This window comes from Heterodontus francisci, chromosome 6 (genome assembly GCF_036365525.1).
Source record: "Heterodontus francisci isolate sHetFra1 chromosome 6, sHetFra1.hap1, whole genome shotgun sequence".
NCBI classification, from domain to species: domain Eukaryota; kingdom Metazoa; phylum Chordata; class Chondrichthyes; order Heterodontiformes; family Heterodontidae; genus Heterodontus; species Heterodontus francisci.
In genome coordinates, this window is record NC_090376.1 from 61,132,999 (window position 1) to 61,160,035 (window position 27,037).

Consider the following 27,037-nt stretch of genomic DNA (forward strand, 5'->3'; position numbering starts at 1 on the left):
TAATGCTGTATTTGTAAACCATTTAATTCAACCTTGGAAGCCGTTCAGACTCTTTTCCTCTTCCTTTGAGAGACTTAAAATTCTTCTCCCAGTCATATACAGTGTTGAGGTGTTCCTCAACTAATGCTTCAACATCCACTTGTCCAAGTACAATCCATTCCTTTAGAGAGAGAAAAAAAAAGAATCACCATTGCTAATTAGTACAGTTAATAGACAACTGAAGTTAATAGCTCCAATGAACTACTTGTGAACTGATTCATTTGTTTTTAACTTGAATGTTAGTAATGAGGAATAATGTTAGATATGGGATATTACAGTTCACAACCAATACCTTTATGTAAAAACTTGAGTACTTTGAATTAGATTTTCTGGCTGGTGGTTTCTGATTTTGTCCTAAACCAGCTATAATGCAAAAACAAGTAGCCCAATGTCATGTTTTGGGATTGTTTACCATTTTTCCACAGAAAGGATTTGAAATGGTTACTTTTCATATTAGGTTTTTAAAAAGCACACAGGATGAAACCTTTCTCCACGCAGCCTCCACTCTCTCTTCCAACAAGTACAAAGAGGTTCTTTGTCAATAAGATTGAGACCATCCATTCAGCTGTCTCTGCACTTCCTTCTCTTCCTGTCACGCACCAAGCCAAGCTATTGCGAAGGTTCTCCGCTGCCATTAGCCTGAACTTGATATCTCTCCTATCTCCCCTCATGCCCTGTACAAACTCATCTTTGTCCACGAGACCCACCCTTACTCTCTTGACCCTATTCCCACTAAACTGATGACCCAAATTTGCTTTCTGGCCCCCAGGCGAGCTGATATTCTAAGCAGCTCCTTCTCCTCAGATACTGTTCTCTTTCAATTTGGGCATCACCACACCCCTTCTCAAAATTCCTTCTTTTACCCCCTGTCCAGACAAACTGCTGGCCCATCTCCAATTACCCTTTCCTCTCCAATGTCCTTAACTTTAAGTCGCTTTCTAAATCTATGCCCTTCTTTCCCACAATTCCATGTTTGAACCTCTCCAATCTGGTTTCTGTCCCTGCCACAGCACTGAAACAGCCCCAAGCAAAATCACAAATAATATCCTCTGTGACTGTGACCATGGTGCACAATCTTTCGCCATTGTTCGCAACTCCACTGCAGCCTTTGATATAGTTGATCACATCAACCTCCTGCAACGCTGCTCCTCCGTTGTCCAGCTGAAAGGGACCGCAATCTCCTGGTTCCACTCTTACTATCAAGTTGTCGACAGAGATCCTCCCCTCAATGGCTTCTCTTCCTGCCCCCACACTATTACTTCTGGAGTCCCCCAAGGATCTTCCTTAGCCTCCTCCTATTTTTCATGTGTATGTTGCCTCCAGCAACATTATCCAAAGATACATAAGCTTACAGTACCCAGCTCTATCTTACCACCACCTCTCTCAACCCCTCCACTGCTTGACAACATCCAGTCTTGAATGAGCCAAGATTTCCTCCAATTAAATATTAGGAAGGCAAGCCAAAGTTCTCTGGCCCTGCCACAAACTCCGTTAACAACCCATTCCATTCCCCTCTCTGGCCACATTCTCAGAATGAACCAGACTAATCGCAACCTCAGCAACCTATCTGACCTGGAACCGAGCTTCCAAACCCATATTCACTTCATCACAAAGGCCACCTACTTCCACCTCAGTAATATTAAGCATCTCCAGCCCATCTGCTTCTGAAACACTCACACATGCTTTTGTTACCTCCAGACTCGACTACTCCAAGTCTCTTCTGGACTCTCACCTTCCACCCTCTATAAACTTGAGTTCTGATGCCTGTGTCCTAACCAAATTTCACTTACTCATCATCCCTGTGCTTGCCCTGTCCAATACCAATATAAAATTCTTATCCTCATGCTCAAATCCTTCCATGGCCTTGCCCGTCCTATGTCTGTAATGCCCTTCAGCCCTACAACCCTAAGAGAATTCTGCATTCCTCTAACTCTGGCATTTTTTGCATCCCCCACTTCCTCTTCCCCACCACCGATTGCCACGGCTTCAGTCATCTAGGCACCAAACTCTGGAATTCCCTCTCCGAACCTCTCCACCTCCTTTAAAATTCTGCTTAAAACCGACCTCTTTGACCAACTGTTTGGTCACCTGACCTAATTTCTCCACTTCTAGTTCAGTGTCAATTTTTGTCTGATTACACTCCTGTGAAGCTATCTGTGATAGCTCGTCCAATTCATTCTCAAAATTTATGTCTGCATTTCAGATTTGATTTGGAATCCACATCTCGTTATTTAGCAATGTTTCCAAACTACTTCTCGTACAAACCCATCAAGGAAGGGTTTTTTCATTTTGGACAAGTGTGAAGGGAAAAATTCATCAGTTACATTAGATTAGGTGGTTGTGCTGCAGGTACTGGTTCATTCCAAAATTCTAGTGGCTGTATAAACACATTAGCTCAATGTTATTTTTTTTAATTGCTGGTGTTTTTCCAATCCTCTGGCAAAAAACAATTTGCCCCTACATGAAGCTCCATCTCCCATTCCTCTGAAGAGGTACATTTGAGCAATAGGCAGTCATGATACTCAAACTCTCAATCTTCTAGTTGTGTGTTAAATGTCTCTTATTTTAACTACAAGACCACCCAATATTTCTAGTGCAGTGAAAACCTGATAACAACACATCAATGGTGATAAAACAAAAAATGTTGTGATATGAATATAATCAGGTATCATAATTATTAATCTATCTTAGCAAGCCTGCTGTAAGTATAGACATTCAAATATAATTATAAAATTAGCAGACCTCCCTTGATATTGTTCACAGTAAATCGCAGGATACACTGTTTTACGACAAAAGCATTATAAAATGCAATGTCCAATCTCTCTACACCTCCATCCCCCACCAGGACAGTCTGAGGGCTCTCCGCTTCTTCCTCGAAGAGGCCCAACCAGTCCCCATCCACCACCACCTTCCTCCACCTGGCTGAACTTGTTCTCACATTGAACAACTTCTCCTTCAACTCCACTCACTTACTTCAAGTAAAAGGTGTTGCTTTGGGTACCCACATGGGTCCTAGTTATGCCTGTCTTTTTGTGGGATATGTCGAACATTCCTTGTACCAGTCCTACTCAGGCCCCCTCCCCCAACTCTTTTTCTGGTACATTGATGACTGTATCAGTGCCGTTTCCTGCTCCCGCCCCAAACTGGAAACTTTATCAACTTTGCTTCTAATTTCCACCCTTTATACCTTTACATTGTCCATCTCCGACACTTCCCTTCCCTTCCTCGACTTCTCTGTCCCCATCTCTGGAGATAGGCTGTCTATTAATATTCATTATAAGCCCACCGACTCCCACAGCTACCTCGACTACACTTCTTCACACCTTGCCTCCTGTAAGGACTCCAATCCATTCTACCAGTTTCTCAGTCTCCAACGCATCTGCTCTGACGATGCAACCTTCCATGGCAGCGCTTCTGATATGTCTTTCTTTTTCCTCAACCAAGGATTCCCCTGCACTGCGGTTGACAGGGCCCTCAACCATGTCCGGCCCATTTCCCACACCTCTACCCTCACCCCTTCCCCTCCCTCTCTGAACCGCGACAGGGTTGCCCTTGTCCTCACTTTCCACCCCACTAGCCTCCACATCCAAAGCATCACCTCCGCCATTTCCGCCACGTCCAGCGTGATGCCACTACCAAACGCATCTTCCTCTCCCCTGTAAGCATTCCGAAGGGATTGTTTCCTCCACGACACCCTGGTCCACTCCTCCATTACCCCCACCACCTCGTCCCCTTCCCATGCCATCTTCTCCTGCAATCACAGGAGGTGCCCATTTACCTCCTCTCTCCTCACTATCCTAGGCCCCAAACACTCCTTTCAGGTGAAGCAACGATTTACTTGTACTTCTTTCAATTTAGCATACTGTATTCGCTGCCCACAATGTGGTCTCCTCTACATTGGGGAGGCCAAACGCAGATTGGGTGACCGCTTTGCGGAACACCTCCGCTCAGTCTGAAAGCATGACCCTGAGCTTCCGGTTACTGGCCATATCAACACACGCCCCTGCTCTCATGCAGACATCTCTGTTCTGGGATTGCTGCAGTGTTCCAGTGAACATCAACGCAAGCTCGAGGAACTGCATCTCATTTACCGATTAGGCACACTACAGCCTGCCGGACTGAACATTGAGTTCAATAATTTCAGAGTATGATGTTTTTAGTTATTTTTTTTTTATAGAGTCATAGAGTTATAGAGTTGTACAGCACAGAAACAGGCCCTTCGACCCATCGTGTCTGTGCCGACCATACAGCACCCGACTATTCTAATCCCATATTCCTGCACTTGGCCCATAGCCCTGTATGCTATGGCGTTTCAAGTGGTCACCAAAATACTTCTTAAATGTTGTGAGGGTTCCTGTCTCTACCACCTCTTAAGGCAGTGCATTCCAGATTCCAACCACCCTCTGGGTTAAAAATTGTTTCCTCAAATCGCCCCTAAACCTCCTGCCCCTTACCCTAAATCTATGCCCCCTGGTTCTTGACCCCTCCGCTAAGGGAAGAAGTTTCCTCCTATCTAACCTATTAATGCCCCTCATAATCTTATAAACCTCAATCAGGTCCCCCCTCAGCCTTCTCTGCTCCAAGGAAAACAACCCTAGCTTTTTCAGTCTCTCTTCATACCTGAAATGCTCCAGCCCAGGCAACATCCTGGTGAATCTCCTCTGCACCCGCTCCAGTGCAATCACATCCTTCCTATAGTGTGGGGACCAGAACTGTATACAGTACTCCAAATGTGGCCTAACTAGCATCTTACAAAGCTCCATCATAACCTCCCTGCTCTTATATTCTATGCCTCGGCTAATAAAGGCAAGTATCCCATATGCCTTTCTAACCACCTTCTCTACCTGTGCTGCTGCCTTCAGTGATCTATGGACAAGTACACCAAGGTCCCTCTGTACTTCCTAGGGTCCTACCATCCATTGTGTATTCCCTTGCCTTGTTAGTCCTCCCAAAATGCATTACCTCACACTTTTCAGGATTAAATTCCATTTGCCACTGCTCCGCACATCTAGATCTCCCTGTAATCTAAGGATTTCCTCCTCACTATTTACAACACCATCAATTTTCGTGTCATCTGCGAACTTACTAATCATACCTCCTATATTCACGTCTAAATCATTAATGCACACTACAAACAGCAGGGTCCCAGCACAGATCCCTGCGATACACCACTGGTCACAGGCTTCCAATCACAAAAACAACCCTCGACCATCACTCTCTGCCTCCTGCCACTAAGCCAATTTTGGATCCAATTTGACAAATTGCCCTGGATCCCATGGGCTCTTACCTTCTTAACCAATCTCCCATGCGGGAACTTATCAAAAGTCTTACTGAAATCCATGTATACTACATCTACTGCTTTACCCTCATCGACACATCTAGTCACCTCCTTGAAAAATTCAATCAAGTTAGTTAGACATGATCTCCCCCTGACAAAGCCATGCTGACTATCCCTGATTAATCCCTGCCTCTCCAAGTGGAGATTAATCCTGTCCCTCAGAACTTTTTCCAATATTTTCCCAACCACTGATGTTAGACTCACCAGCCTGTAATTGCCTGGTTTATCCCTACTACCCTTCTTGAATAATGGTACCACATTTGCAGTCTTCCAGTCCTCTGGTACCTCTCCTGTGGCTAGAGAGGATTTGAAAATTTGTGTCAGAGCCCCCGCTATCTCCTCCCTTGCCTCACATAGCAGCCTGGGATACATCTCATCTGGGCCTGAGGATTTATCCACTTTTAAGCCCACTAAAACAGCTAATATTTCCTCCCTTTCGATGCTAATATGTTCAGGTATATCACAATCCCCCGCCCTGATCTCTACACCTACATTGTCCTTCTCCATAGTGAACACCGATGAAAAGTAATCATTTAAAACCTCACCTATGTCCTCCGGCTCCACACAAAGATTGCCACATTGGTCCCTAATGGGCCCTACTCTTTCCCTGGTTATCCTCCTACCCTTAATATACTCATAAAACACCTTGGGATTTTCCTTTACCTTGCCCGCCAGTGTTTTTTCATGCCCCCTCTTCGTTCTCCTAATTACTTTTTTTAAGTGCCACCCTACACTTTCTATACTCCTCTAGTGCCTCCGCTGTTTTCAACGCTTGGGATCTGCCGTAAGCCTTCTTTTTTTCCTGATCCAATGCTCTAATATCGCTTGACATCCAGGGTTCCCTGGGCCTGTTAGTCCTACCCTTCACCTTAACGGGTACATGTTGACTCTGGACTCTCACTATTTCCTCTTTGAATGACTCCCACTGATGTGATGTAGACGTTCCTACAAGTAGCTGCTCCCAGTCCACTTTGGCCAGATCCTGTTTTATCATATTGAAATCAGCCTTCCCCCCAATTCAGTACCTTGATTTCTGGTCCATCTTTGTCCTTTTCCATAACTATCTTAAATCTTAGAGGCGGCACAGTGGCGCAGTGGTTAGCACCGCAGCCTCACAACTCCAGCGACCCGGGTTCAATTCTGGGTACTGCCTGTGTGGAGTTTGCAAGTTCTCCCTGTGTCTGCGCGAGTTTCCTCCGGGTGCTCCGGTTTCCTCCCACATGCCAAAGACTTGCAGGTTGATAGGTAAATTGGCCATTATAAATTGCCCCTAGTATAGGTAGGTGGTAGGGAAATATAGGGACAGGTGGGGATGTGGTAGGAATATGGAATTAGTGTAGGATTAGCATAAATGGGTGGTTGATGGTCGGCACAGACTCGGTGGGCCGAAGGGCCTGTTTCAGTGCTGTATCTCTAAAACTAAAACTAAAAAACTAAGTTATGGTCACTATCCCCGAAATGCTCCCTCACTGACACTTCTACCACTTGACTGGCTTCATTCCCTAGGATTAGGTCCAGTACTGCCTCATCCCTTGTAGGACTTTCTACATACTGGCTCAAAAAGCTCTCCTGTATGCATTTTAAGAATTCTGCCCCTTGTAAGCCTTTTGCACTAAGACTATCCTAGTTAATATTGGGGAAGTTGAAATCCCCTACTATTATTACCCTATTATTTTCATACCTCTCAGAGATTTGTCTACATAACTGCTCCTCTATCTCTTCCTGACTGTTTGGAGGCCTGTAGCAGACACCCAGCCAAGTGATTGCCCCCTTTTTGTTTGCAAGTTCTACCCAAATGGCCTCATTTGAAGAACCTTCTAAGATGTCATCCCTCTTTACTGCAGTAATTGACTCCTTGATCAACAGTGCAATGCCACCTCCTCTTTTATCCCCTCCCCTGTCGCGCCTGAAGATTCTATACCCTGGAATATTGAGCTGCCAGTCCTGTCCCTCCCTCAACCATGTCTCTGTGATAGCAATAATATCATAATCCCATGTGCTAATCAATGCCCTCAATTCATCTGCTTTACTACTAAGACTCCTTGCATTGAAATAGATGCAATCCAACCTTGCATTTTTCCCTTGTGCCTTACCAGGTCTATATTTGCTCTGCCTTCTAGGCAGACTCACTTTCTGTTTTATATTAACCCCCATCCCCCTGCCAAATTAGTTTAAACCTCCCCCAACAGAACTAGCAAATCTCCCAGCAAGGATGCTTGTCCCATTCCAGTTCAGGTGCAACCCGTCCAACTTGTACAGGTCCCTCCTTTGCCAGAAACAGACCCAGTGATCCAGGAAACTAAAGCCCTCCCTCCTGCACCATCTCCTCAGCCATGCATTCATCTGCTCTATCCTCCTATTTCTAAACTCACCAGCACGTGGCACCGGGAGTAATCCAGAGATTACAACCGGAGAGGTCCTGCTTTTTAATCTGCTACCTAGCTCCCTAAATTCTTGTTGCAGGACCTCATCCCTTTTTCTACCTACGTCGTTGGTACCAATGTGTACCACGACCTCTGGCTGCTCACCCTCCCCCTTCAGAACGTCCTGCAGCCGCTCCGTGACATCCTTGACCCTAGCACCAGGGAGGCAACATACCATCCTGGAGTCACGTTTGCGGCCACAGAAACACCTAGCTGTACCCCTGACAATAGAATCCCCTATCACTATAGCTCTTCCACTCCTTTTTCCCCCCTGCTGTTGAGCAGAGCCATCCTTGGTGCCATGGACCTGGTTGGTGCTGCTTTCCCCTGGGAGGTCATCCCCCACAACAGTATCCAAAGCGGTATATCTGTTTGAGAGGGGGATGGCCACAGGGGACTCCTGCACTCCCTGCCTGCGCCTACTGCTCCGCCTGGTGGTCACCCATCCCTTTTCTGCCTGTGCTGCCATTACCTGCGGTGTGACCACCTCTCTAAACGTGCTATCCACGACGTCCTCAGCATCACGGATATTCCACAGTGAATCCACCCGCAGCTCTAGCTCCATAATGCAGGTAGTCAATCGCTGCAGATGGATACACTTCCTGCACACGTGGTTGTCAGGGACACTGGAAGCATCCCTGATTTCCCACATAGTGCAGGAGGAACATACCACAGGGCTCCTGCCATGACTTACCTTTAAATTAATTTAGTTACTCCCTTTAAAAAATACTAATTACACTAGGGGTCTTGTTCTACTCCAAACACTACCCATTACAATCTAAAATCCTTAATAAATTACTCTAATTTAAGTAGTACTACTCACCTTATCACTTGAGGTTTTTTTAAAAACAAACTCCCCTTTTTTAAGCAATTTAAATGCACAAACAGCTGTTACTTACCCAACCAATCACCTTGCAGAATTCCCGTGATATCACTAAGTTTTTTTTCCGTTTTTTCGAGTCTCAGCGCGTGCTGAGAGACACACGGAGTGAGAGGGAGCCAGCCGCCACTCCTGATCAGCTTGCACGCAGGTCCGCCAGCTGCCGCTCCGCTCTGCTCCCAGGTAAGTGAAAGAGGGCCTCAAGCCCCGCTCTTTATTTACAGCCACCGCTCCGGATCAGGTTTTCTTTTTTATTTGTTTATTTTAGTTTGTTTAGTTTGTTTCTACTGTGCCTCCCGATTGTTTTTTTTCATTTTTGTGCTTTGGGCCAGGACTGTTCATTTTTCTGTCAATTACACCCTCTCTAAACTAACGCTTTGTCTTTCACCACACTATTAACATATTGCCTTTGCTCCATGACCTTCTGGTCAGTTATTCTCTGTGACCTTGTCCTATCAACATCTTTTTTATCTCTTGCCCCACCCCCGCTTCATTTGCTTAAAACCTATTACATTTCTAATATTTGCCAGTTCTGATGAAGGTTCACTGACTGACCTGAAACATTAACTCTGCTTCTCTCTCCACAGATGCTGCCAGACCTGCTGAGTATTTCCAGCATTTCTTGTTTTTACGACAGTAAGTGTCTGCGGCTCGAGGAGCTTCGGCTCAGACTCCATGAGCTGGAGCCAAGCTACAGACACTGTGATGGATCAGGGAGGGGGATAGTAACCTGGACACTTTGTTCCAGAATGCAGTCACACCCTTTAGGATCGGATCTTCTGATTTTGTGTATGGTGATGGACAGGAGGGTGTGACTATGAGTGAGACAGGTAAGGCGATCGAGAAGATAGAAGTGGAGGAGCCTCAGCCCTTGCAACCGTCCAACACTTTCGAGGTTCTTGCAGCTTGTATGGATGAGAGCGGGGGCTGAAAAGCAGATGAGCAAATTGACCATGGTACTGTAGTACAGGAAGGCATTCAAAAGAGGGACCATGTTGTGAGAGTGGGGAACAGTATAGTCAGGGGGACAGACACAGTAGTCTGTAGCCGATAGTGAGAGTCCCAAAGGCTGTGTTGCCTGCCTGGTGGCAGGATTTAGGACATCTGTACTGGGCTGGAGAGGAATTTGCAGTGGGAGGGAGAGGACCCAGTTGTCGTGGTCCATGTGGGTACCTACAACATAGAAAAGACTAAGAAAGAGATTCTGCTTGGGGATTATGAGCAGCTAGGGGCTAAATTAAAAAGCAAAACCTCAAAAGATAATAATTTCTGGATTATTACAACAGCCACAAGCAAATTGACGTAGGGTAAATAAGATTAAAGAGATGAATGTGTGGCTCAAAGACTGGCGTGGGAGAAATGGATTTCAATTCGTGGGGCATTGGAATCAGTACTGGGGAAATTGAGGGCTGTATGTTGAGACAGTCTTCACCTGAACCCTGCTGGGACCAAGTCTGGCAAGTCGTATAACTAAAGCAGTAGAGAAGGTTTTGAAATAAATAGTTGGGGGAAAGGATTATGTGAACAGAGATGTAGTAAATTAAAGGGAAATGACCAGGTAATACAGCAAGGTAGCGAATTGGGTAATGATAACCAGGAAGGGACAGAGCATGCAAATGCAAGAGAGTGTACCAGCAGATAAGGCCAGAGATTGCAAAAATGGTAAAAAGACAAGGTTAAAGGCTGTGTATCCGAATGAGCTCAGCATTCGTAACAAAATGGATGAATTGTTAGCACAGATAAAAATAAATATGTATGACCTGATAGCCATTATGGAGACATGGTTGCAAGGTGACCAAGGCTGAGACCTGAATATTGAAGGGTATTTGACATTTCTGAAGGCCAGGAAGCTAGGAAAAAATGGTGGGGTAGCTCTGTTGATTAAGGATGACATTAGTATAGTGGTGAGAGACGAACTTAGCTCGAAAGAGCAAGATGTAGATTCAGTTTGGGTAGAGATAAGAAATAGGAAAGGCAAGAGGTCACTTGCGGAAGTAGTTTATAGGCCCACTGACAGTAGTTACAGGAAGAAATGGGGGCTTGTAAGAACCGTACTGCAATAATCATGGGTGACTTTAATCATTTAGATTGGGCGAATCAGATTGGCAAAGGTAGCCTGGAAAATGAGTTCATAGTGTATTCGGGACAATTTCTTAGAGCAGTACGTTCTGGTGCCAGCCAAGGAGCAGGCCATTCTAGACCTGGTAATGTACAATGAGACAGGATTAATCAATAACCTCGTAGTAAAGGAACACAGGCAACAGCAATCATAACATGATAGAATTTCATGTTCAGTTTGAAAGTGAGAAGTGTGGGTCTAAGACTAGTGTTTTAAACCTAAATAAAGGTAATAAGGGTATGAGGGCAGCGTTGGCTAAAGTGAACTGGGAAATTAGGTTAAAAGGTAAGACAGTAGAGCTGCAGTGGAGTCTTTTACGGAGATATTTAATAACTCCCAGCAAAGATTTATCCCAGTAAGAAAGAAAGACTCTTTGAGAAGGATGCATCATCCGTGACTAAATAAGGAAGTTAAGGATAGTATCATATTTAAAGAAACACTGTACAATTTTGCAAAGATTAGTGGCAAACAAAAAAACAAAAGCAAGTCAGAAGATTGGACAGATTTTAAGAACCAGCAAAGGATGACCAAAAAAATAAGAGGGAAAAATTAGAGTACATGAGAAAGTTAGCTAGAAATATAAAAACAGATAGTAAGAGTTTCTGCAAGTATTTAAAAAGGAAAGGTGTAACTAAAATGAATATTGGTCCTCTGGAGAGAGAGTCTGGGGAATTAATAATGGAAAACAAGGAAATGGCGGATGCTTTGAACAGTTATTTTGTGTCTGTCTTCACTGTAGAAGACATAGAAAACTTCCCAAGGATACTTGAAAATCCTGAAGCGAAAGGGAGGGAGGAATGTAAAACAATCACCATCAACAGAGAAACAGTGCAGGAAAAACTATTAGACCTAAAGGAAGACAAGTCCCCAGGACCGGATGGCTTGCATCCTAGGGTCTTAAAAGAAGTGACTGCAGAGATAGAGACATTGGTTATAATCGTCAAAAATTCTTTAGACTCTGGAAGGGTCCTAGTGATTGGAAAATCACAAATGTAACACCTTTATTCAAGAAAGGAGGGTGATAGAAAGCAGGAAACTATAGGCCAGTTAGTCCAACATAATTTTTTTTAATATTCATTTCTGGGATGTGAGCATCACTGGCTAGGCCAGCATTTATTAAACATCCCTAATTGCCTTTGAGAAGGTGGTGGTGAGCTGCACTCTTGAACCACTGCAGTCCTTGGGGTGTAGGTACACCAACAATGCTGTTAGGAAGGGAGGGCCAGGATTTTGACCTAGCCTTTGTCAAAGGGAAATTGCTAGAATTCATAATTAAGGAGGTTATAGCAGGATACTTAGAAAATTATAAAGCAATCAGGCAGAGTCAACATGATTTTGTGAAAGAGAAATCATGTTTAATTAATTTATTAGAGTTCTTTGAGGAAGTCACAGGCAACATGGATAAAGGGGAATAAAAACAAAAAATGCTGGAAATACTCAACAGGTCTGGCAGCATCTGTGGAAAGAGAAGCAGAATTAAAGTTTCAGGTCAGTGACCCTTCATCAGAACTGGTAAATATTAGAAATGTAATAGGTTTTAAGCAAATAAAGCGGGGGTGGGGCAAGAGATAACAAAAGGGAAGGTGTTGATAGGGCAGAGGGTCACAGAGAATAACTGACCAGAAGGTCATGGAGCAAAGGCAAAAGGTGTGTTAATGGTGTGGTGAAAGACAAAGCATTAGTGCAGAGAGAGTATGAAATGAAAGAATAATGAACAGCCCTGGCCAAAAGCACAAACATGAAAAAAAAAAACAGTGGGCAGGCACATGGTAAAAACTGAATGATGGAACAAACTGAAATAAAATAAAAACAAAAAATAAAAAAAAATAAAAAAAAGATGAAAAGGGGGGCCAGTCATGCATCTGCAGTATTTTGCTTTTATTTTATTGGATAAAGGGGAACCTGCAGATGTGGTGTACTTATATTCCAAAAGGCATTTGATAAAGTGCCACATCAAAGGTTACTACAAAAAATAAGAGCGCATGGTGTAGGGAGTAACATTTTAGCTCGAATAAAGGACTAGTTAGCTAATGAGAAGCAGAGAGCAGGGATAAATGGATCTTTTTTCAGCTGGAAAGCTATAACTAGTGGAGTGCCATAGGGATCAGTGCTGGGGCCTCAACTATTTGCAATGACTTGGATGAAGGGACCAAATGTATGGGAACTAAATTTGCTGATGATACCAAGATAAGAAAGTAAATTGTTGTGACGGAAACCCTGCCAAATGGAAACATATTATTTTGGCATATGGAACACTATTTTGAACTGTACTGGACATTGAACATAACTTGTTTTAAAAAGTCCACAGAGCAATGGCTGAAAACATGGCTACACATTTGCATTCTGAAAGACAGCTGCATGGAGAGACAATGGGAGTACTCCCTGATTCAATTAGCCAGATGGGTTTAGTCAATAGTGATGATCCACATCTTGTCTGTGCAAGAGCCAGAACTCCACCCCTCACCGAGTGTGTCTAGAAAGATTTGAAGTCCAGCAACGCCCCCCTCCAAGAAGATGCTGTTTCAAACAGAGAGGGTCACATGACTTACCTGCTGGCCAGACTGAGGGCTTGTTTGAATTGTGCCACATAGACTGCAAGTTGAGAACCAAGGAGGAAGGTCTCCCTCTCTCTGTCTCTCTCTCTCACGCAAAGTTCCAGGGACCTACGGAAGTAACTTAAGCCTCAAGACAGAAGACTCCTGCAACCTTCCGGTATCAGCGAAACAAGTTTGAAAGTGTGCACTGGGCCCCAACGAGGGCTGCAAGACTTAACTTCAAAGACTTTATATCCAACCCAAAACCATTAACTGAATTCCATCTACTACTTCAAACCTTTCCCCTTTAATTTTTCTCCTCTGTATCTATTTGCATGTGTGTTTATCACAAATGCATGCTAGCGTGATCGCATCGTGTATTCTTAGTAGTTTTACCCGAGTTAGAGTTTTAAGGTTAATAAACTTATACCTTTCTTGTTTAAAGCCAAGAAAACCGGTCTGGTTGATTTCTTTACAATTACAATTAGAGAGCAGTGAGCAAGGACTCAATGAGGAGGAGCTAAAAACACTGTTCAACCCTGTTGCGGCCAAACCAGGAAAAGGCCAAGAGGGGAGCCCTAAACCTCTACCTCACCTGATCGTAACATTGTCAAGAGGAAAAGAATCTACAAAGGGATACAGATAGTGTTACAACCAGGTAAGAAAGGTATCTAGGGGTCTTTTACTGTCTTCACCTGGTCTTATTGTAATAGGGTTTTATTTTTTTTAAAACACTGTGTTTTGAGTTCCCCCTTTGTGAATCCTTGTTCACAGCTTTCCAATTATAAGGCAAAGAAATGAGCACACCAGCTTTTTCTTAGGTTTAAAGAAGAAAAGTGAAATTTATTAAACCTTAAACTTTAATGTGGTTAATGCCTACGGATATACAACGCCCCCATGCCAGTATGCACACGCGATACACACATACAAATAGGGACAGAAAAAAGAAGAAAAATAAAATGGAGAAGTTTGAGGCAGTCTCTAAAAGGGGGTTTCTTGTTACCGTTTCTGTGTTTCCAGCTTGCCGTAGAGTCCTTGATTGTAGACAGCTCTTACTTTTCGTTGGGGTCCAGTATTCTTCTTAAACCTTGTTCACTGTAGGAGACTTTTCTCTCTTGGGGTTCATATGTCTTCAATGGTTTCTGAAGCTGGTGAGAGCAAGATGAGAGCAGACAGGAGAGAGGTGTTCTCAGTCCAGGAGAAACCAGCCTTCTGATTTCAAATTCCTTGTTGGAAGGTCAAATTCAAAAAACTCCAACAGTCAGTCAGTCAGTCATGTGACCAAACTGGCCTGACTACGTCTGTTTGCATATTCGGCCATCTTAGTAGTTAACCTGGAATGCTTCAACCTCTGGTAATCAAAAGTCCATTGGAGCAGGAAATAGCTCCTTTGTCCTTTGAAGTGCTTGTCTGTTGATATGCTAATGTCTCTCTCCAGCCAAAGTCTTCAATTGTTTTTTAAAGCAAGTTCTTTCTTTACCATCAGCAGTTTAAAATCAATGTTCATGTGGCGAAATTAATTTTCCTCATTCTTGGCAGGTGGGGGGCTTGCCTGACAATAGGTTAAGTGAGTGGACAAAAATTTGGCAGATGGGAGTATAATGTGGGAAAATGTGAACTTGTCCACTTTGACAGGAATAGAAAAGCAGTGTACTATTTAAATGAAGAGAGATTGCCGAACTCGGTGGTACAGAGGGATCTGGATGTCCTTGTACATGAATCACAAATTTAGTGAGCAGGTACAGCAAGCAATTGGGAAGGCAAATGGAATGTTGGCATTTATTGCAAAGGGAATTGAATATTAAAGTAGGGAAGTTTTACTGCAGCTGTACAGGGCCCTGGTGAGACCACATCTGGAGTACTGTGTACAGTTTGGGCCCCTTATTTGAAAAAGCATATAATTGCATTAGAGCCAGTTCAGAGAAGGTTCACTCGACTCATTCCGGGGATGAAGAACTTATCTTATGAGGAAAGGTTGAACAGGTTGGGCCTTTAGAAGGATGAGAGGTGATCTTATTGAAACATACAAGATCCTGAGGGGACTCGATAGGGTGGATACCAAGAAGATATTTCCTCTTGTGAGGGAGAATAGAACTGGGGGACACATTATAAAAATAAGGGGTCTCCCTTTTAAGACTGTTAGAAAAGTACTTCTTTTTTTTGTTAAATTTTCAGGACTTGTGTTTTAAAACTGAAAAAAGGATTCCATAGATGCTAGACATTTTTTTTGAAAAAAAGAGGTCATCATAAGGTCTTTTGGACTTGGTTTATAAACAGCCCTACTAGAAGTCACCAGTCTTCAGATAATTACCCAGCAGGGTATTTTTTGACTTGGGGGAGTTGTTTACAGTGAAGTGACAGGTCAAAATTTATAGAGGTCAGGAGGCTTGACTCGAGATATTGACTGGAATTTTACGCCCCACAAAAGAGCGTGCTGGTGGGCTGGGGGGTGCGTAAAATGGTGTAGGAGGCTGGGTGGACACTTCCTGACCTGCTCCTGCCTCAGCTGCCAAATTACATGGGGCGACGGCGGTGAGAAACGGCCCACCCACCCCAAGCCAATCAAGGCCCTTAAGCGGCCAATTAATTGTCACTTAAAGGCCTTCGCCTGCCGCCATGGGGATTTTACGTTTGGCTGGCAGGCGGCTGACGCCTCAGAAAACACGTGGCCTTCTGGCGGGCTGGAGGGGGTCCTCCTGATGGGGCACCTGCAAAGCCCCAACCATCCCCATAGCACAACAAGGCCCCCCACCCTCCTAACTGATTGCCCCCGGCGAGGCCCCAAAAACTCTTTTTTCAGGGTCGGCTGACACCTTCCTCCTGCAGCTGGGTGTAGTCCCAGCAGTAGCCACTGCTCTCTGAGGGTCGTTAGTCTGTGGAATTCTCTTCCCCAGAAAACTGTAGTAGCGGGATCATTGCATTTATTCAAGGCTGAGTTTGTTGTTTTTTTAAATAACATAGGAGTTAAGGGTTATGGGGGGCAGACAGGAAAGTAGAGTTGGGACAACAATCAGATAAGACATGATCTTATCGGATGGCGGAGCAAGCTTGAAGGGCCAAATGGCTTACTCCTGTTCCCGTGTTCCTCAGCTGGAGTGTTGTGGCAAAATCTGGGCACCACGCTATAGGACGTCAACGCCTTGGAAAATGCAGAGGAGATTTACGACAATGTGTTCTAGGGTTACAGGACTTCAGTTATGTGGAAAGACTGGAGAATCTGCAGTTGTTCTCCTTGGAACAGAGGTTAAAGGGAGATTTGATAGAGGTGTTTAAAATCATGAAGGGTTTTGATAAGAGTAAATAAAGAGAAACTGTTTCCAGTGACAGAAGGCTCAGTAAACAGAGGACACAGATGTAAGGAAAAAAGGCCCAGAGTTAAATGGGGAGAAATTTCTAAAGGAAATTGGATAAATACTGAAAAGGAAACATTTGCAGAGTTACAGGGAAACAGCAGGAGAGTAGGACCAATTGGATAGCTCTTTCAAAGAGCCAGCATAGCGAAGATGGACTAAATGGTCCTCTTCCTTGCTGTATTATTCTTTGATTCTATAACATACAATAGCACTTTCAAATTAGAAATCAAAATTAGGTTAGTGAAAACTGCTTTACCTGAAACTTATCCAATGCTGCTGCCAGGCGTTTGAACAAATCTTCTGCTTTTCTAAAAACAGTGACAAAACCTTTTGCGTTTCTCTCTATCATGACAACAAAGATAGGTTCCTCCCCAGGCTCACTTGCACCCTTGAATTGATTTGGAATGGAAATAAATCTCTTCATTTCTCTGTAGTATTTTGCCCTGAGCTCTTCAAATGGAGGCTTAAACTGCAGCCTTCCTTGTCTGCACAGAATAAAGAAATAAAAATAGTTATTCCACACATGCAGCACACGAGAACCAACCAAACCTCAAATTTACAATATGTTGGATGCATACTCTTGTTTAGCACTAAAAGTACAAATAGATGTATATACCTAGACAATATACAGCTCAACCTATTAACTGGATCTCCTACTAACTGTGCTGGAATTTCTAATATCTTCAAGTAGCATTTTTAGGCTGACGTCCATTGAAGATGGTGAAAAAAACTTGAATTTACATAAAACCTTTCACAACCTCAGGACATCCCAAATGCTTTACAGCCAATTAAGTACTTTTGAATTGCACTCACTGTTGTAATGTAGGAAACATCACTTATGGAGACACAGTTTTATGAACAGGATTTTAAAGGGGGGGGGGGGGCCACATGGTGCAAAAGTTTGGTTTGGAATTTGGATCCGATCAGGGCCCCAACTCTGCAATTGCATGGGTTTCACAGACCTAACGCTGCTCATAATTTTGCCAATGATGGGGAGGATTCATACAGATCAGCCATGCAGAAACAGAGTACCTTCTGCTGAGAGCTCAGTCTGCCTAGACTAACCAATGCTGCTAGTGGCGACAGTTATGGGGACTGGATCAGGGCCTCATGCATGGCCCCAAAGTTACTCCTGAATAAAACAGACTGCTTAAGAATCTGACTATAAAAATCTTAAGAAGATTATGTGACAATCCTTTGCTTTTTAAAAAAAAATCACCAACAACAATCTTTTTTATTTTGTTGTTCAAAAATTAATACCAGGTCAAACTCTCCTTCTTGTGACAGCAATCTCAAATCAACAGCAGTGCAATCTGCAAGCAGTGTCCAAGTTACTGATATTTACCTTCAGTTACTGTCAACAGAAAAGTCCTATAATAACTGAATAAAACATAATTATCCAGTACTTTGAAGCTTATCAACAGGTTTTCATACCATTTTTCACAGCAGTCACTCAGTCTGACATGGTACCTATGGCTCAGAAGTTAAGTGGGAATAGGTTTTCCTCTATTAATCATAGTACTTTGAAGATTCATTCACAGAAACATCTCAAATTTTAAAGAAGTGCAAAGTCTCTTCATAACTAGAGATTGCAATTTGAAGTACTTGTCAGGGTCACTAATTACTGCTGAAATGCAACTGGAATTTCTATAGTAACAGTAACTTCAGTAATACAATGTCTATCAAATATCCTGTAAGCAAATACACAGTAGTAAGCAAATACACATAATAGCAGACCTCAGAGATGACTGGCTAGCTAATATTTGTTTCCTTTATTATTGCTTTGCCAATCAAGGACATTCTATATGTACATCACGTGATGGGACTTAAGTCAAAGAAGACGATTTAAGTTAGATGTCGCCTTGATGAGACTGCTTCTGGTATATTGTGTCTGGTTTTAGTATCCATATTACATGAAACTGTAAGTATTGGAGACAATACAGAGGAAGACTACATTGCTTACTCCTGAACTGAGGACTGAGTTATAAAGAAAGATTATCTATCCTGATACTCTCTGGAAAAGAGGTAGCTGAAGGGAGATGAAAGAGGTCAAGATTTCACAGCTTTGTAGCATTTGGATCCAGGAAGATTTGTCCATCAGGTGCAAGATTTAACATTTAGGGAATACAATGCAAGAGTAAGGATGTTAAAGAAAAACAAGAATCTTAATGTAAAAAATAAGAAATTTAAGCTAAGCATCAGGATTGAAATGTGGAAGAGAAAACTATGGCAGGTTTAAAACTCTGACATCACATATCCTAACCTGCACTAAGTCCCAATCACCACTGTGTACGCTGACCTACATTGGCTCTCAGTCCGGCAACAACTCTATTTTAAAATTCTCATTCATTTCCAAATCTCTACATGGGGAAGGTGGGACCTATACAAGAAGGACGGGTTGCATCTGAACTGGAGGGGCACCAATATCCTGGGCGGGAGGTTTGCTAGAGCTCTTCGGGAGGGTTTAAACTAGTTTGGCAGGGGGATGGGAACCGGAGCCACGGATCAGTGGATGGGGTAGCTGTTGAACAGGCAGATACCGAGTGCAGAGAGTCTGTGAGGAAGGTTAGACAGTTGACAGGGCAACGTTGCAGCCAGTATGATGGGTTGAAGTGTGTCTATTTTAAAGCAAGAAGTGTCAGGAATAAGGGTGATGAACTTAGAGCTTGGATCAGTACTTGGAGCTACGATGTTGTGGCCATTACAGAGACTTGGATATCACAGGGGCAGGAATGGATGTTGGATGTTCCGGGGTTTAGATGTTTCAAAAGGAATAGGGAGGGAGGTAAAAAAGGTGGGGGAGTGTCATTGTTAATCAGGGATAGGATCACAGCTGCAGAAAGGGAGGTCGTCGAGGAGGGTTTGTCTACTGAGTCATTATGGGTGGAAGTCAGAAACAGGAAAGGAGCAGTCACTTTGTTGGGAGTTTTCTATAGACCCCCCAATAGCAACAGAGACATGGAGGAACAGATTGGGAGGCAGATTTTGGAAAGGTGCAGAAGTAACAGGGTTGTTGTCATGGGTGACTTCAACTTCCCTAATATTGATTGGAACCTCCTTAGTGCAAATAGTTTGGATGGAGCAGTTTTTGTCAGGTGTGTCCAGGAAGGTTTCCTGACTCAATATGTAGATAGGCCGACTAGAGGGGAGACTATGTTGGATTTGGTGCTTGGCAACGAACCAGGCCAGGTGGCAGATCTCTCGGTGGGAGAGCATTTCGGTGATAGTGATCACAACTCCCTGATCTTTACTATAGTCATGGAGAGGGACAGGAGCAGACGGGATGGGAAAATATTTAATTGGGGGAAGGGGAATTACAATGCTATTAGGCAGGAACTGGGGAGCATAAATTGCGAACAGATGTTCTCAGGGAAATGCACGACAGAAATGTGGAGGTTGTTTAGGGAGCACTTGCTGCGACTGCTGGATAGGTTTGTCCCGATGAGGCAGGGAAGGGATGGTAGGGCGAAGGAACCTTGGATGACAAGAGATGTGGAACAGCTAGTCAAGAGGAAGAAGGAAGCTTACTTAAGGTTGAGGAAGCAAGGATCAGACAGGGCTCTAGAGGGTTACAAGGTAGCCAGGAAGGAACTGAAGAATGGACTTAGGAGAGCTAGAAGGGGACATGAAAAAGTCTTGGCGGGTAGGATTAAGGAAAATCCCAAGGCGTTCTACACTTATGTGAGGAACAAGAGGATGGCCAGAGTGAGGGTAGGGCCGATCAGGGATAGCGGAGGGAACTTGTGCCTGGAGTCGGAGGAGGTAGGGGAGGTCCTAAATGAATACTTTGCTTCAGTATTCACTAGTGAGAGGGACCTGGTCGTTTGTGAGGACAGCGTGGAACAGGCTGATATGCTCGAACAGGTTGAGGTTAAGAGGGAGGATGTGCTGGAAATTTTGAATGATACGAGGACAGGTAAGTCCCCGGGGCCAGACGGGATATACCCAAGGATATTACGGGAAGCGAGGGAAGAGATTGCTGCGCCTTTAGCGATGATCTTTGCGTCTTCACTGTCCACTGGAGTAGTACCAGATGATTGGAGGGTGGCAAATGTTCCCTTGTTCAAGAAAGGGAATAGGGATAACCCTGGGAATTATAGACCAGTCAGTCTTACGTCGGTAGTGGGCAAATTATTGGAGAGGATTCTGAGAGACAGGATTTATGATTATTTGGAAAAGCATGGTTTGATTAGAGACAGTCAGCATGGCTTTGTGAGGGGCAGGTCATGCCTCACAAGCCTTATTGAATTCTTTGAAGATGTGACAAAACACATTGATGAAGGAAGAGCAGTGGATGTGGTGTATATGGATTTTAGCAAGGCGTTTGATAAGGTTCCCCATGGTAGGCTCATTCAGAAAGTAAGGAGGCATGGGATTCAGGGAAAGTTGGCTGTCTGGATACAAAATTGGCTGGCCCATAGAAGTGAGAGGGTGGTAGTAGATGGAAAGTATTCAGCATTGAGCTCGGTGACCAGTGGTGTTCCACAGGGATCTGTTCTGGGACCTCTGCTCTGTGATTTTTATAAATGACTTGGATGAGGAAGTGGAAGGCTGGGTTAGCAAGTTTGCCAATGACACGAAGGTTGCTGGAGTTGTGGATAGTGTGGAAGGCTGTTGTCAGTTGCAACGGGACATTGACAGGATGCAGAGCTGGGCTGAGAAGTGGCAGATGGAGTTCACCCTGGAAAAGTGTGAAGTGATTCATTTTGGAAGGTCGAATTTGAATGCGGAATACACGCTTAAAGACAGGATTCTTGGTAGTGTGGAGGAACAGAGGGATCTTGGGGTCCATGTCCATAGATCGCTCAAAGTTGCCACCCAAGTTGATAGGGTTGTTAAGAAGGCGTATGGTGTGTTGGCTTTCATTAACAGGGGGATTGAGTTTGAGAGCCACGAGGTTATGCTGCAGCTCTAGGAGGCCCTGGTTCGACCACACTTGGAATATTGTGTTCAGTTCTGGTCGCCTCATTATAGGAAGGATGTGGAAGCTTTAGAGAGGGTGCAGAGGAGATTTACCAGGATGCTGCCTGGACTGGAGGGCATGTCCTATGAAGAAAGATTGAGGGAGCTAGGGCTTTTCTCATTGGAGCGAAGAAGGATGAGAGGTGACTTGATAGAGGAGTACAAGATGATGAGAGGCATAGATAGAGTGGATAGTCAGAGACTTTTCCCCAGGGTGGAAAGGGCTATTACCAGGGGGCATAATTTTAAGGTGATTGGAGGAAGGTTTCGGGGAGATGTCAGAGGTAGGTTCTTTACACAGAGAGTGGTGGGTGCGTGGAATGCGCTGCCAGCGGTGGTAGTAGAAGCAGATACATTAGGGGCATTTAAGCGACTCTTGGATAGGTACATGGATGATAGTAGAATGAAGGGTAGGTAGTTAGTTTGATCTTAGAGTAGGTTAAAGGTTCGGCACAACATCGTGGGCCGAAGGGCCTGTACTGTGCTGTACTGTTCTATGTTCTATCGCCTGGCCCCTCACTATCTCTGTAACCTCATCCAGCCCTACAACCCTCCTGAGATATCTGCACCCCTCCAGTTTGGCCTCTTCAACAACCCTGATTTTTATCACCCCACAATTGGTGGCTGTGCCTTCAACTGCTGAGACCCTGAACTCTGGATATCCCTCCCTAAACCTCTCTACCTCTGGAAACAAGCTTTTGGTCAGCTGTCCCAATATCTCGTTATGTGGCTCAGTGTCACATTTTGTTTGATAATGCTCCTGTGAAGCATTTTGGGGCATTTTACTGCATTAAAAGGTGCTATATAATTACAAGTTTCTGTTACAGTTTTTAAAAAAATGACTGAATAAATTTCTGATAATAAAGGTGATGGAGAGCTATTAGTTCCAGAATCACTATAAGGAATATGATGGGTGATTTGAAAGAGTAAGCGAGGTGGACCAAAGATCTTTTCTGGTCCAAATATCAACATATCACAACGCATTACTGAACATAATATAAAATGGAAATCAGGGTCCCTACCCTGAATTTCTGTGAATTATAGACCCAGCAGCAGTGCCATTTCTCCATTCTGTTAACAAGTAGAAGTAAAAAAGACTCCCAACACAGGTAGATAATAAAATGTCAACATCTCCTCCCATATAATTCAGTATTTTACCAATAAATGTTAGCCTTTGCTTGAAAGTAAGCGTACAGTTACATTAACACGTTCATGTCAATGCAAAACTGGTTTTGGTAGGCAGGAACATAAACATAACTCAGGAGACAAATCATGCATATTAAAGCATTGAAGTGTGAAATGCCCACTGTGAGGCCTCCTCGCATCAGTTTGAGTTTGCACTGATCTAAAGACGCAAGAGAAGTTTTTGGTCATACAGCTATAAAAGTTGTTCAAATTTATTTTGATAATTAGTGTCATAGTTCTGTATATTATTAATTGCAATCACAATAGCACAGCTATTCAATAAACTGGATTAAACCTAAAAAAGCTATTTCAAACATCAAAATATTGCTGGATATATTTTTAATATCTTACTTGAATGTCAGCTCAACAATGATTTCAGGAAGGTTTTCATTCAAGGCCTCCAAGCCCATCTGATACTGATGCTCTAGTGCTTTGTATAATTGATGATTCCAATGCTGTCTCCATGCCTTCATATCACCAGAACGAAAGCCCTTTTAAAAAAAAAAATTCAAATGTAAAATTGATGCTAAGTTACACAGTAGCTTTCATAGGAACAGCAGTAGGTCATTCAGCCCCAAGAGCCTGTTCTGCCATTCAATCACATCACGGAAGATCTTTACTACAACTCCATTTACCCACTTTTGCTCCATAACCCTGGACATCCTTACCCAACAAAAATCTATCGATCTCAGTCTTAAATTTAAATTTTTCCAGCATCCATAGCCTTTTGGGGGAATGGAGTTTCATTTCCACTACCCATTGTATGAAAAAGTGTTTCCTGATTTTGCTTCCAACTGGCTTAGATCTAATCTCAAGATTATGCCCTCGAGCTCTGAATTCCACCAACAGAGGCAATAGTTTCTCTCTATCTACCGTGATGTATCTCTTGATCACTTTATACACCCTAATGATATCACTCCTAATTCTCCAAAACGCAACATCATCAAGTAAAGTTTATGCAACCTGAGCCCACAATATAACCCTTTAAGCCTGGTAACATTCTGGTGAATCTGTGATGTACCCCATCGAAGGCAAATATATTTTTTGTGAGATTTAGTGCCCAAAGCTGAATCCAGTACTCCAGTACCACACATCTAACCGAATAAAATAAGTAGCATATCCTCACATTTACAATTATTAATTATAATTAAAAATTATCGACACACCATTAATTTGATTCAATTAAACTAGAAATTAACCCATCTTGCAAAGTTAACAAAATATACATTTTAGATGAATTCCAACTCAAAAGGGGGCATTTTAACCTAACAGAAATCTGTTTCCTGACGCGCACCCACCTCCAACCCACACATGTCCAGCTTTAACTGAGGCCAGAAGTTGGGTGGTACTTTAAATATGATAATGAGGCTGTGAGCCGAATTGTCATTCTACTTTTGGAATTTAATTGCTGTTGGCTTTCCCAAGCATCAGAAAACCCAGCAGCTTCATCAAGGCAAGGGCATCAGATCCAGGAACAGCGTGCATTTACACCTACCTGCTGGGTCCACGTACTTCCCTGAAGAGCCTCCACAATCAGGCAATACCACCCCCCACAATGGTCTATGACCTCCAAAACCACCCTCCTCCCAAGGCCTCCAACCTCCCGCTTTGATAGACAACACCCTTTCCCCCGGTGATTGATCCCCTACCTCGACCTCCCTCCATCCCCCCACAATTGACGCACACCTTCTGATTGATTCACCTGTCCACTATCCTGATCAACTCCCCGCTTCACCCCTGATCGAATACCCCCTCTCCGATCGACCCCCCACCCCACCACACCCCCCAACCAAACAACGTTCCCTGTAATTTTTCATTTGAGTGCAGCAGTGATTTCTTTCAGTGAATGGCCATTTAAATTGTTTTGCATGGCCACACACGTGCGGTAATTTAAAGGGACTGACCTCTGTGTGAATTCCATGGGGACTTTTGGGTTGTGCTTACAGGGAACATTGCCTCCAACCCCTGATCGTCTCCCTTTCCACCAACAGCAACCCCCCTCACCCCATTTGAGCCCCCTCCACCCACCCAATCAAAAAAGAAGACTTCCATTTCTATAGCGACTTCATGACATCCCAAAGCGCTTTCGAGACAATGAGGTACTTTTGAAGTACCCCACAATCGAAACCCCCTCTACCATCCCGAGTGACCCACCACCCACCCCCACCCCTCCCATCTTCAGCACCTCCAATGGACCCGTCCCCCACCAATCTAATCAAAAAAATCTTGCAACCTCAGGGCGTCCAATGTGCTTTACAGCCAATGAAGTATTTTTGAAGTGTAGTCACTATTGTAAATGTGGGAAATGTGATTGTAAATTTGCCCACAGCAAACTCCCACAAACAGCAATGTGATAATAACCAGATAATCTATTTGTGATGTTGACTGAGGGATAAATATTGGCCAGGACACCAGGATAATTCCTCTGCACTTATTTGATATATTGCCATGGGATCTTTTATGCCCAGCTGAAAGCAGATGGGCTTCAGTTTAACATCTTATCTGAAAGACGGCACCTCCGACAGGGAAGCACTCCCTCAGTACTGCACTAGAGTGTCAACCTGAATTCTTGTGTTCAAGTCCTCTCCCCACTCCTCACACCCCACACATTCCCCTCCCCTCACAACTGATCAGCACCCACCCCCCCGAGACTTACCTGCTCCTGCGTCCTTCCCCGACCAGCTATCACCCGATTGGAGGCTAAGCCAGTTGATCAGGATGGCCTCCAGGCAGGGAGCTGATCAGTGACGTCATGGACACATAGTGGAATTAAAATTCTACAGCCTATGGGGAAATCCCAAACTGCAGCTTCCCCACAACTTTCTGACTGACCTGCAGGTAGGGTAAGTACAAATTCCACCCATAGTGCTTTAAATTTCTTAAAATGTCCATACACTTAAATTTCCCTATTCCTTTAGTCAGCACCTGTGCTCTGCCAACTGAGTCCATCTGTATACTGCTCTAGGCTGGTAGTCAATTCTGCTCCCCTCTCCAGCTAAGTCCAAGCTCATCTTTATTCTGCTCTATGACCTGTCCTCTAGTCTATACATACCAGTAACTATTGGATAGGGATAATGAAGACTTAGATAAAGAGAGTGAATTTTTTTTTAAAAAGAGACTTGCATTGCTATACTGTCCTTCATGAACTCAGGATGTCCCAAAGTGCTTTATAGCCAGTGAAATAATTTTTGAAGTGTAGTCATCGCTGTATTATAGGAATTAATGTTGCAACAGCGCGAGGACAGAGGGAACAGAGTGTGGAAAGGACAGGGAGAGAAAAAGAGAGTCTTGCACTCATCAGGATAATCTGCAAGAATACCAATGTAAGGGAAAGCAACAACTTTATACTGTACGAGAAGGGAGTACTGATTGGTTGGCAAGTGAACTCTGATTGGTAGAGGCGCTGCCATGGAGAATGCACCAGTTTATGGTGACTGACAGTTAATTGTCAATATTGTTTGAAATTTAAAGCAGGCAGCTTGACTCTGATTGGTCAAGGCATTGCCCTGAGGAATGAACCAGTGAATGGCTGTCACTTATGTTGTTTAGCTGAAATAGGCACGCTGTGTGTACATGTTCTTTCTGTCTGCAAAAAACAGAGCCCTGTGTATTCATATATGTAGCTTCCAGTATGCGCAAATACGCCACACTGCAAGCCCTACGGACAATCTTAAATTGGTTGTCAGCATAATTCTTAGCACACTGAGGATTATTTAGCAAATACCGTCCAATGGCAGAATCACATCTAATGTTGGACACTGCGTTTTGAGTTTTGCAAGCACAGGCTGGTTGGGTATAGCCTGTACCTTGACTGTTGCGAGCAGAAGGGACATGTTGTTTGATAGGATCCGCCAGTCTTTGGGATGTACGGCCTATACACCTAGCATCCCACTGGCATTGACATTCATATACCACATTACTCATTTGTGTGATAGGCAGGATGTCTTTTTGGCTTGACAGCAGCATCCCTTTAGTGGCGAACACCATACGTGTGCTACTGCATAGTAGCAGCGTGGAACAGCTAACTTCACCTGTTGCTCAAATTTTTGGGATACATTACCCTTCCAGAGTAATTTGAGGTAGACTGGGCACTTTTCAGGGCCAAAAATGACCAACCCGGACACATACATCAATAAACCTGACAAAGGAACATAATGGTCATCCTTAACAAGCATGACCATCTCAACAAAATGCACAGCATTCT

General features: G+C 43.7%; 1 protein-coding gene across 2 annotated transcripts in view; it reads right to left on the reverse strand.

Moving 5' to 3' along the window:
- The window catches only part of dync2h1 (dynein cytoplasmic 2 heavy chain 1), an 836,995-nt gene that overhangs the window by 737,950 nt on the left and 72,008 nt on the right, over positions 1 to 27,037 (reverse strand). For both annotated transcript variants that reach the window (XM_068033753.1, XM_068033752.1), the window contains exons 17-19: positions 23,185 to 23,324; positions 16,943 to 17,171; positions 33 to 160 (exon numbers count right to left, since the gene is read on the reverse strand). In XM_068033753.1, the coding sequence (XP_067889854.1) occupies positions 33 to 160; positions 16,943 to 17,171; positions 23,185 to 23,324 (497 nt within the window). The remainder of the gene's footprint in view (positions 1 to 32; positions 161 to 16,942; positions 17,172 to 23,184; positions 23,325 to 27,037) is intronic.